The 12,556-nt window shown below is 42.7% G+C and overlaps 1 protein-coding gene across 1 annotated transcript in view; it reads right to left on the bottom strand.

The window, feature by feature from the left end:
* Window positions 1-1,035: 1,035 nt before the first annotated feature.
* The window catches only part of PPP2R3A (protein phosphatase 2 regulatory subunit B''alpha), a 47,574-nt gene continuing 36,053 nt past the window's right edge, over window positions 1,036-12,556 (bottom strand). Inside the window, exons 7-13 of the mRNA XM_075716528.1 lie at window positions 12,130-12,286; window positions 10,018-10,066; window positions 9,296-9,385; window positions 8,150-8,325; window positions 7,491-7,609; window positions 5,700-5,806; window positions 1,036-1,132 (exon numbers count right to left, since the gene is read on the bottom strand). Of these exons, the coding sequence (XP_075572643.1) occupies window positions 1,036-1,132; window positions 5,700-5,806; window positions 7,491-7,609; window positions 8,150-8,325; window positions 9,296-9,385; window positions 10,018-10,066; window positions 12,130-12,286 (795 nt within the window). The remainder of the gene's footprint in view (window positions 1,133-5,699; window positions 5,807-7,490; window positions 7,610-8,149; window positions 8,326-9,295; window positions 9,386-10,017; window positions 10,067-12,129; window positions 12,287-12,556) is intronic.

Below are 12,556 nucleotides of genomic sequence, written 5' to 3' on the forward strand. Positions count from 1 at the left end.
GAATTCGTTAGTTACATGTGTCCTTGCTGAGACTGGGGCCTACTTCATGGGTGGAAAATAAATTTTTGGCAATATTACAGCCTAATTCCTTTTCCAGTTAAAGGATCCCTCTGGTAACAGAAATTTAGCATACTAGGTTAGGGTTGGATTTTTTTTTTTCTTCGTTATCTCAGCTTAGTCTCTTGGAGAAGGCTACAGGTTAGCAATACAATAGAGGGAAATAACACAGGGAATGGACAGAACTGGTGCACACAAGACACAGCAGTTTCAACACACCAGCTGAAAGGCATATATGTCTTTTTTTGTAAATATGCTAGAAAATACTTTTACAGAGATGAAACACTAGCCTGAGGAAGATCATCTTATGCACAGGAGAATATGTAGAAATGTTAACTATATCTCAAATTCTTAGGGAAACGTTACATCATGTGGTGCTTTAACTGTCCACAGATTCATACGAGTAAAATATGTCCAGTATCAACTGTAAGAGCTTGTGGTTTAAAGCACAAAAGGGGACTTCACTCTCCCCATGTGCAGGCATGTTGCCTTGGTTTCCAGGACACTAAGGAAAAAAAAGAGAACTTCACTGTGACTTGTGTTTTAAAAGATTTGTAGACATACACTTAAATTAATTTGGCAGCTCCTTTGTCACTCCTGGTATAAAGTCAAGGGGACAGAATGGCACAGGACTGAACTGAATGAGAAACAACCACTGTAGATGTTGCATGCAATTGTTACAGTTAATCATTAGATGCTGGCATTTATTGCACATCTGGGGACATAACAGAATTTATATATAAATGAAACAAGGTGCAATCACCATTTTTAATGAGCGTGCATGATAACACATTGTAAAAAGCTTTTTTATAGAAATTACCTTATTGCAATTACACAGGAAGAGAAAAAGGGTTCTCAAGTTACAGTGTACAAAATAAAGCACATTGCTCCAATGACGGATTTAAGAAAAATTCCTAAGTGTCTTGGGACTGAATGCTATCCAGTTTGAAAGATATTGATTAAATGTCTTCCACTTCTCTATGCTGAGAGATCTGAGATAACTAGTTTGCCTGACTTGTCTCCAGTTTCAGGGGGAGATAAGACTTCATCTGTGTCATAGTCTTCTTCAAATGATCTGCAAAGATAAAAGGTATGTCTTTAAAAGCCATATTTTGGTGAGAGCATTTTCAGGTAAGTTATTTCAGTGGCTACTAAAGCAGCTGGCTAAAGTACAGTAGCATGCAAGATGTTAACCTCGAGGAGGATATTCATTAAGGCATTAAAAAGTGTTGTAGTAATCAGTATTCTGACAGCTGACATGACTGTGCTCCCATCCATCCTCATTTGTAAGTTCTGAAACAACTTTTCACTGGTGTTCAGCATTATAAAACTTGAATCTAGTTTCAGTAACAATTGTCAGTAGCTCACAGTAGCCTTAATAGTTCAGTGTAGAAATAAAGTCTTCCAGCCACACATCCAGGCCCTAGAGATTTGGCTTGCTCAGAAACACCTGTTTTCCAAAGCATCTTCTGGCTTAGGGCATGTTTTGACATCCACAGAAGGACAATTGTGGCTATGCTGTCATGTTCTTCTCTCACCTGAAGTTTAATATCCAGGTCTTGGCATTTATGGCCTGGGGAGGTTTGGCTGTGAATTCTCAGCTCCAGCCAGTTGCACTATTCGGGCTGGTTGGGTTCTGTGCTCTGCAGCAGAGGATATCACTTTGGGGCTCTCATCCCATTCTTATTCCTAAGAAATGATGTTTTTAAGATGTTTTCCCTCCAGTCTCAGCACACCACAGGTTAATTTCTCAGGGCTCCCAAGAAATTCAAATTCTTCCTTTTGTTCTGAAAGCAGTGCTGTTTATGAAGGAAATGTTGCAGCAAGTGTTCCAATAGCAAGCACAGAAATAGCTCTAGTTTGTTCAGTGATAAACTGTGCTGCAAAAAGGTTAACTCCTTTGATAGCCCAGCACGAATGATGCCAAGAAAGAATTGTCTACCACTTCTTGTGCTGTTTTTCCCTTCACTAATCCATATGCAGGCACAGCAAATCCTTGGGAGCCTGTCAGTATGTATGTCCTGCTGTGGGGAGGATTCTGTGCTAGTCTGGTGATCCCTATGCGAAGAAGAGACAAACAGCATAGAGATCTTCCTGGACAGCATTTTCATATTCTCTTCCATAAAAGAAAGCACCTGCTTAGTAATTCTGCCACCTTCTGGATCCTTGCATAAGTGGGAGAAAAACAATGGTCTGGATCCTACACCAATAACTGTTCTGATCATACATGCAAGGATACCAAAAAGTACGCAATGTGCACACTTTTTGCTTAAGTGGTACCTGTTGGGAGTCTACATGGCCCTGCCTCCCCTGCATTCCCCACCTGGAAATGGACTGTGCATGTTTGTACATGCCTCAGTTTCTCCAATGTCTCCTTGATTGAAGATGATGCAGCTGAGGAAAGCTTTTTATTTTCATGTGAATGCTCTTCTTAGGAATGTTCCTTTTGCGTCCCTTTTCCTTAATTTTTACCAATTTCTATTAGCTTTCTTCCTGTTTTCTTTATAGGTGGAATATGACCTTTGTCCTGTATTGTTTACCTTGCACATTCACCAGCACTTGGAGCTCCATTATAATTTTTTTTTTTTCTGGTGCCTTTTGCTTGTCCTTTCCCATGTGAGTTACTTTTCCACTTCACTCTTAAGGCTCAACAGTGCCTGCCTTTCCCATCTTGGAAAAAATGCTTTCCACCTTTATGGTTAGGAAGCATCCAGGTTCAATCCCTGCTTACTGCAGGGGGGTTGGGCTCGATGATCTCTCAAGGTCCCTTCCAACCCAAAGCATTCTATGATTCTATGATCCAAGGGACAGCTTTTCCAGAAGATTAGCACTAAAGATAATCATGTTTTCTCCTTCCAGGCCAGTTTCAAAACTTCACAGTCCCATAAATACACATACAGGAGATTAAACACCCATTTCTCAAGACTCAACCATGGCAACTCTAGCTTGTTCAGAGAAGGCAAATTACTCCAGGAAATTCTTTGTCCTTCCTTCTGGCAAACACACATTTTGTCACTGGGTAGTTCAGTGATGTACTTCTTCCCCCTTTCCCTTCCTTACTGCTGCTGGGTTCATGAAAATGAGCAACTGAGCCATCAGCCAACTTGAGGGAGACAAGAAAAATGGTCTAAGCTGCCTAAACCAACATCATCGGATCCTATGTCTTTGTCCCACCTATCCACCCTGAGCAGGACTGCTCTGCATTGTACCCTCACTCCTTGCTGGTCAGGTGAAGGGGATTCTTTCCTATCAGCAGCTGATAAAAGATGGCGTCTTCCTCCTTATTTCCCTTCCTGTGGAGAAAGATCTCTTTCCATGAAGGCAATTGTGGCTTCCACGTACATCAGCTTGCTGAAACTGGTTTCTGGAACAGTAAACAAAGCAGTGCCCACTTCTGCCAGGCAGGGCATAGCCTGGACTGCAAGAAAGGATTTCTGCAAAACCAATGCTTATCTCTGCATTAAGAGCTTGTGTTGATCAGATTCAACTATTGGTTCTGCCTTCAAACAACGTGTGTATACATTCACCAGGGAACACTCTCTTCACTGAATCTCATACACAAATGTATAAAGCAGAGCATGGTTGAGAAGTGTTCAGATCAGCTTAAGCTTCCAGTGAAACATGATGCTTCATTGTTGTCTTGAGCAAGACAACAACTTTCTCTTATCTTATTTTTGGTGATTGTAGCTCTCAATAGAGTCACAGCATCCTTGAAGTCACTCTGAGTATCCGCTATGTCTTCTTCCTCTGCCAGGAGCACTGTTCTCTCATGGGCAAGCCTGCAGCCAGCCAGTGGTTTTAGAAACCTTCCATCCAGAGAAGCTATGGACAGGGTTATTTATTGAACATATATAAAATTATAGATGTTCCTTTTCTGGGTTAAGTAAAGGTGGCCTGTCCACCTTGGTGAAGACCAGTGGTTTTATGTCTTTGGCAGGAATTTGGTTGACATGTCATGATACTGAGCCCATTCATTCCTACATACTATCATATGTGGTACACACCAATTCATCTGTGATTACCGAATGATGATTATTTTCAAATGTATTAATAAGACAAATACCAGGTTTCAGATTCTGCCAGCTAACTTAGCCAAAAAATCTTCTGGTGTCTCATAGAGCTCATAAATTGTCTTGGTTTTGTCCCTGCTCCCTGTTTCTGTCATCCTCAAAGGACAGCAGAAATAATGTATGTGCAAAAACCTCAATGCCTGTTTCTGGCAAATTTGTCTGGGCATCCAGCTCTTTGTTTTCCTTTTTCCCTTCCTTTTTTCCTGCGTAGTCTGTTGCTATGCTCCACAAATGAGATCTAATCCTGCTGCCATGACTACAAAGCTTTTCAGGGGCTCTTAAAAGCAAGCAGCAAGGTTGCTGACATGCTCTTTACAGGAAGACACAGAGCTGTTTCAGACAGACTTCAAAAATTTGACATCACCTGCCACTTCTCTGTTTTGGTGAGTTTGGAGATTCATGGTCCTGCAAAGCTTTTATGGCAGACTCCTATTTCTTTTCTGTGCTGAGGACGCAGGTGTTGCAAAGCAGCTGCAGGGAATACAGCAATTTTATCTTCCATCCTGTGTTACCTCATCTTCCATTGTGAAGGCCATAAAAAGGCAAGGCAGCTCAAAGGAGATGAAGGAACAGCCCATAGATGTTTGGATGCACATCACAGGGAAAGAAGCAAACATAGCTCTCAATAGCTTTGCAAATCTCTGTGGCTAATTAGTAGGTGCTACTGTTATCCCAAGCAATTTCCAGTGTGGGAAGTTTTGAAAATTACACAATCTTCTCAGTACTCTAATGGCTCTACAAATACTGTTCAAGAATGGATGAAAACCTGAATCATGCAAGATTAACATGGGGTAAGCATTCTTTGGATGTTCGTTATATTAACCTGGAGACTTCCAGAGAAATATTCTCAAGAAGATACTAACACACACAAGTCTAAAAGATAATTATACTGAGTCTCCATTAGGAGCCTCTGCAGGAAGCCCTTGCACATGGAGAGGTTCTGGAGCAACTGCTCTGCCTAAATCCATTGACTCTAAAGATAGCTGGAATGTCTGTCCATAATTTTATAGAAGGCTGCAAAAATGAGTGTAAGTATTGCAGAAACCAACAGTGTTTTAAAGAGAAAGTCTCAACAAACTTTGTAAATTGATGAAGACATTGAAACACAGCTTAGGAAGAGCACAGACTAATAGGTATAAAGTTTGGTAGAAAGTAAAATTATTTGACTAAAGAAACTCTCCACTAAGTATAAAAAATGTAACAGAGCTACAGCTTCTAACCTATGATAATGTGACATGGTCAAGACATGTCCAAGACTAGCAAAAGTCCTTTGATCTCTTTTTTTTGTACAGCTGCCAAAAGAAAAAGGCTTTGTCCTCTTCCCCAGCTATCTTCATTACTGCAGTGTGTGTAACTGATTCAAATGGCTGTCCACAAAGCAGCCCATTGTGACAAATACACCAATAACACCTTTGAAGCAACTGTTTTGGGCTTCAGATGCTCCAGTGTTGGGTCCAAATGATAAGTCCACTAATCCACTACCTCTGTTAAAAGTGACACCCACGTGCTCTTCCTAAGCCTCAGCTGGAGCCAAACAGTGTGTCCCCAGGGCAGTGCAATGCCTATGCTTACCCTTCTTGTAACTGCTCATTCCCAGACTCCTCAGCCACAAGAATCTCATACTCTTCAGCAGCATATCTGTCCCAGTCAGAGGGTTCAGGACCATCATTTTCAATGTCCTAAAGAGATCAGACAGTCAAGCACACTATGTCCATACCCCTCTAAAGCTGTTTACAATAGGTCTAAACATGTGAAACAGCAATTCTAGGAATAGTAAGCAACTGTATAGAAACAGGTAGTCAAAAATTGCCTTTACTGAAAGATTCACAATTATCTTAAACTATTTTAACATCTGCACATAAATGACTATGGAAAAAATACATCCCTTAGTCTATAAAGCTCAGCGTGTGACCTGAGCTGCCAACAAACTGAGCCTGCTTCATTTCAGAAATGCTGAACATTAATAACTGCACATTTTCTTTGCTCTAGCTCAGCAAGCTCTGCATCTGTGCACTTTGTAATTGGTTAAATAATGATTTAAAATGTTTAATTAAATGTTAATTGTAACTGATCTTTTGAGAAACTCTTCACAGTTTGCTAAGTTTGGGTAAGTTTGAGAGAAGGTTACAGAATAACATCCTTATAAACATTTGGCCCTCTGCCATTTACTATAAGACAGGGAAAATAAGTTATCCCCTCTGGCCCCACTTGACTCCTCTTATAGTGATCCAGTTTAAACAAACAAAAACTAGGGTGGTTCTGGACTGGGATATATTTAAGTCTTGAATCACAGAACCACAAAGTTCCTCTTACAAGTTATATGGGAATAGCTGTAAGGGAACCAAAGTTGGTTTTGGCATGCCCACCACTTTACTGTACTTTGACCAGACAAGAGGCTTCTGGGAGATAGTCTTTAAGGTGTAGACACATCTGGTTTCACCAGATGTGCAAGGGGAGCCAGAGGTGAGGGACATTACACCAACAGCTGACAAAACTCAAGTCTCTGAACATCCCACAGTTAGTAGTGAGCAACAACTGCAAAATACAAAAGCCACAATCTCTTCCTGTATTTTCTCTGCTTGGGAAGAGAGGATGGTGAATGACAGTGCAGCCAGGCTGATAACCAGGTACAATCTGCAATATCCAAACCTTCCATCTAGTCTACCACATATGTGGCCTGATCACAGAGTTGGCATCTCATCTGCCTCAGCCCCTGTGCTGTAAAGAAGGTCTGTCTCTTTGGTTCTGTTTAGGCTATGGGAAAATTGCTAGTGCTGTTTTAAGGATCAGACTCCAACACGGATGTTTAATAAATCTTCAGATGTAGCCTACCTATTTATGACTGCAGCTTTGTACGAGACAGGAAGAGACAAATGGGATCTCAAGTTTTGAATCTCACAGCTCCTTTCTAAACTGAGTGAATCAGGTTCCCCTCTAGTGCAGCTGAGCCCTGCTCTTTCAGCCTGCTGAATCAGTGCAACTCAGCAGGCTCTGGTCATTCTCTCTAGAATCACACGCTGCACTGCCAGTGTTGGTGTAGTAGGATCAGTGATGGCAACCAAATCATAGAATAACAGTATAATGTGTGTTGGAAGAGACCCAGGAGGTCTCTAGTCCCAGCCTCTGCTCAATTCAGGGTTTGCTATGAGTTCAGGTCATGGGGCTCAAGGCTTTGTCCACTCACATCTTGAAAACCTCCAAGAACAGAAGCTGCACCACCTCTCTGGGCAACCTGTTCCAATGTTTCACCACCCTACTTGTGAAAAAGGTTTCCTTATATTCAGTTGGATTTTCCCTACATCCAGTTGCATTCAAAAGATAGGTTTGAGAAGGCCTGTATTTAGAAATAAAAGTGATTGATACCTTTTGCACTGCAAAGGGATCCCTCTGTTCATTGTCCAGATATTTCTCTAAATTAAAGAAGGTGTTGTAGAATACATGAGCCATTCTGCACCTCTTCAGGTCTCGCAGGGTTACTCTTCCTGCAGAAGAAAAATCCACAGTATTGTGCTGAGTTCTTAGTGAGAGACTGGACCTGTTCCTTGTCAGTCTTATCAAAGTTTTAATTATAACACCAGCGTGCTGCAGTATTACAGGACATCTTCCCAAATCAGTCAAGGATTTTAACATTATTCAACAAATGGGTACCTCTATTAGCCTTAAATCTTACAGACATATGGAAATCTTTCACATTCATGTGAAATATGAAAAAATGTGGATGGGGATGGTCCAGTTTCATAATCTAGACTGTCAGCACATCCCACAGCTGGAATATACAAGACCTGTTGCTCCAGTTCCAGCAAGTTAATTCACAAGGTCTCTTGTTTTAGTGTTTCAAACCTCCTGATGCATAACATTATGGCACAATAGCCACTGTTCAGACTTTTACAGTAATTTTGCAGTAATTTCAGCCCTGTAGTTCTAACACAAGGCTCTACCTATAGATGGGTTTCACAGTGACATTACTTTCTCAATCCACCATAGATCAAAAAGGACGGAAACTCACATTAAACAGGACTTACCTTCCCTCTCTGGCTTAACGAGATCAAGCATCTGACACAACAAGTCATGAAATGGCAGTGGTTCTATGCCCATCACTTCCATCCGCTCACACTGCTCCTCATAAAAGTACTCCAGTTCATACATGGAAAGCACTCCATCCCCATCCAGGTCCATGCACCGAAACCAGTACTCAATGCTAGGAAAAAGAGACAGGACTAGTGAAAACACAGCACTACACTAGGAAATCCATACAGCGGAGATTGCAGCAATGCACATTCCCCTTCCCCTATCCTCTAATGCTCTTCTGCCCAATGGCTGGCATAAAAGCAGGGATGAAAATACCCTTTGGGAAGGATCAGGGCATAGGCTAGTGCCTCCTGATAGCCTCCTAGGTGGCTTGTGAGCACAGCCATGCTCAGCAAGTGTCCGCTGTGCTGCAGCTTAACTGGCTCATGTAGGTTAGAGTATCCCCGTCTAATTCAGCAGCCAATGTTGGCCAAATGCAACTAACTCTGAAGCCAGGACACTGGCTATCCCTGAGTGACCCTGGTGAGTGATGAGGCAGGCATGGTATGCACTTATTTCCTCTACTCCTTTATACAGAAGGCAATGCTTTCAGGCAGTTACAGTCTACCACCATGCCTTCACCTCTGGATAGTCCAACCCTGGATTTATGAATTCTTCTTCTCATTTTTACTGATAAGGTTCCTTGTCCTAATAATCACATGCAGATCTGGTTCAGCTCTGCACAACTGTCTCCCACTGGCTGTACAAACCAGACACATGGGCAGGGTTTACAAAGTGACAGTGTGCAGTTTCCCTACAAACCCTTCTTATGCACGTGCTACATGCATGAAGGGAACATGCCTATCTGCTGCAAACATCTCATGGGTTTACTCCCAGAGCCAGTGCTCCACGGCATGGAGTAACCAAAGGCATTGATGACTACCAAGGCATTTAACAGTACAAGAAAACTCTGCTTCTACACAATTTCTCCTCAAGAAAGGCAAATGATTTGACCAAATGTTGACAGTAAGTTGCTTGCTTCCTAATAATCACTGGAACCCAAGCTGCCATCTCCTGTAGAAAGTGGTAGGTCACAGAAGTTTCTATAATCTTATCTGCTCATCTCAGTACTTTTACTAAGACACAGAAATCAGTCAGACCTTGTAGCACTCCTTTTATCTTCCTCTGAAATCAGGAGCCACACAAAATCGGCATAACTCATGCGGCCTTCCTTTTGAACTTCATTGCCTCTGGAAGACATGAGAGAAAAAAAACAAACCAAAACAAACAAACAAACAAAACCCACCAGGCTCCTAAACACTCAGAATGTTATCAAACTTATTTTTCAAAAGCCCCAAATCATTGGTGAGGGAAAATGGGGCATTGTCACCCATTTAGCCCTGCGCTCCCCAGCACCAGTCCTTGTGCCCTTCCCCACAGTCACAGCATTTGCTGCCTTGCTGTCACTGAACAGCTGAGACTGTTGTGGTTTAACCCCAGCCAAAACCAGGACAGAGGCTCATCTACCACATCTCCTCCCACAACAAGCGCTGGGCTGGTTTACTTTTCAGAGACTTTAAAGCAGTGCTCTCCAGCTATCCCTGTGCCACTGTGGGGCACAAACACATAGTGCTTGCATGTTCCCTGCGGCTATGCCCAGCTTGTTCTACAATGAGGTCTACAGGTGGTCATTCTATGGGATTTTTTAATTTGTTTTCTTAAGATACCCAGAAGTCTCACTCCATTTTCAGGCAGCTCCAACTGGAGCACCATGTTGGAAACCATTCTGATCAGTGGGGATTTCTGAGAGTATCTTGCATTTCTAATCAGCCTGACAGAAATTCCCTTCACTTCTATCCCCAACCAGTATGCTATTCCTCACCTCACCACAGCACCGCTGAATATTCGCTCAATAATCCTGTTTGATAAAGCTGGAAACAAAGAAGATACAGAGAAAATGAAGCTACAGGTCACAGGAATAACTACAATCAGTTGTTTATAATGAATCCACACAAAACCATTTCCCATTGTTAAAAGAACGCTCTATCTGCATTGCCTGTCTAACCACTTTACTGGTCTCTGTTTAGCAGCATTTTGTAAAAAAACAAAGACGATTCTCCTGGTGTGTCTGCCTTTGTATCCTCCCAAACACCATACTTCCCCACAAATATGGCAACTATGTGTTATCTGGATTCTTGACATGGGCAGTGTTACTCCTACTTTGCCGAAGTAGAATTTGTCACATAAGCAAATCCTGCTGATAGTGTGCATTGGAAAAGAAGTTCAGTTATCAAGCAAAAAATCACACATAAATCTCTACAAAACACTTTTTAGCAGAGCACAAGCTGTGGCAATCCTGCTGCAGGGAAGGACAATGAAAAACGAGCATCATTTTAGGTGAGTGGGAGGGCTGTGCCAGCCAGGAAATGTGTGGGATGGATTGTTATGGCAGAGACACACCAGCCAAGCAGCAAGTACCAGTCTTGAGCAGGATTTGCACACTGACCTCACCCTCCCAGACTGCTGACACACTTCCTTTAGACCCCCACCTTAGCTCCCTCTACATGTTCTCCATCTCTTCCTGGCACATTTCCAACACACCAGCCAGGCAGACCCAACCTGCGCCACCCCTCAAATCCCCCTGGCACAGGGCTGACAGGCTGCTGTACCACTGCACTGATGGCTTCTGCCCTTCACTCTGCCCACAGCACCCCTTCTATCTTTAGCTCCCCCAGCACCCAGGGCTCTCAAGCCTCCTGAGCTCTTAAGGCTCCTCAATACTCCATCCCCACACTCCAGCCTATCACCTATCCCAAGTCAGGCACTCCTCCATCCTCACCCTATCCAGCCCCATTGTCAACACTCCTGACTCCTATGACTGCCACACTCACCCAGAACCCCCATGGCCTTCCCATAAATGCCTGCACTGGGAACACGTGGACCACCACACCATGCTGACACACACACGCATACCTACAGCATTGTCATTCTCACACCCCTTTTCTTCTTTCTTACTTCAGCCCACTAGGATCTTGGCTCCTATAAAATGTTGTCCGCATCCCCAGAGCACCAGCAATGCATGTCACACCTCCAGATCCCTGTAGCCCTACACACTACAACACCTTACCACATACTTCACCCTTCCTGCCACCTCCAGTCACACGTTTCCCATCCCATTTCCCCAGATCTGATTCTCTCTCCCAGACCTACTTTCCCAAAAAGTGCAGCAACCACACGGAAGAATCCAAGAAGGCTTTGTCTTCAGGATTAAACATGCTGGTCAATAGCTCAAGCTCTTGTCCAAGACATTACCATCATGAGTCCTAACAGGTAAGCACATGGGCATATCATGCTCTCAGAACATGGATAATCCTAAAAACAGCCAACCTGAGTCAGCTAGAACAACGCATACAGAACTTTGGATTTTTTAGCCCTTTGTGGATTTGTATTCCATTAACTTATCCATGGCCCTTGAACCTTTGAAAACTCATAGCATCTGCTCAGCTTGTGGTAAGGAGTTCCACACTGAACTCAAGAGATATTCTTCAGAGTGCATCTGCAAACTGAAATTCACCAAGTTTCACTGGATTCTAGAATTTCTCTCATGCATAACAAGATTGCACTTCAGCAATCTTTGAAGTTCACATGGACTTGTCCTTCTTGTCCCTTCTTTCAAGCTCCTGCAAAACCCTTAGTAAATAATAAGCAGGTTTCAAGACATTACTTTAGCTTGTCCTTCTGGCAGTGACCCACATGTGAACAGAAGCTCCCTCTCTAGCTACTCATGCAGAAAATAGTGTGTACTGCATTTCTCTGTGTCTAAGCCCCTACAACTGGCTCTGTAAATCAGCATTAGTGTAAGAGATGGATGGCTCCATTTAAATTTTTTTAGAGGCATCAAATTAACCAAATCAAAGCTAGGCTTTACTCTTTAGTGGAAACATTCTATTTTCAGCAATCCCCTTTGTCCCACCACAGCTTGCAGGCAGCATACCTTGATCACTGTACCTAGCCAGATCCTTCTGGCTGATGTAAAGATCATGATCAGTGTCCAGCTCCCAGAATTTACAGTATATAACATAGAAGTGCTCATAGGAGAAATAATCTGTGATCTGATTTATGTCATCCTCTTCTTCCAAGAGAGCAAGAGTCTGAAAGAGTACAATAAAGTGGGAAGTTAAACCTAGACAAAGAGGCAGTTCAGCAGCTGAAGTCCTCCAAACTCTGTGGAAGTTGAGCGAACACAGCTCTGAGAGCTAATCCAAAATGCAACCTTTCTCCCCTGTAGGAGATTTTGTTGCTGCGTTCCTTAACAGGCACTTATAGGGCATCTGGCTTGGCTATCCTGGTTAGCATATGTATGCACAATATTTCTGCCACTCCTGTGAAAAATTTCTGCTAATTTTCAGCTATAGTGAAGA

This window comes from Pelecanus crispus, chromosome 9 (assembly GCF_030463565.1).
Source record: "Pelecanus crispus isolate bPelCri1 chromosome 9, bPelCri1.pri, whole genome shotgun sequence".
Classification (NCBI taxonomy): domain Eukaryota; kingdom Metazoa; phylum Chordata; class Aves; order Pelecaniformes; family Pelecanidae; genus Pelecanus; species Pelecanus crispus.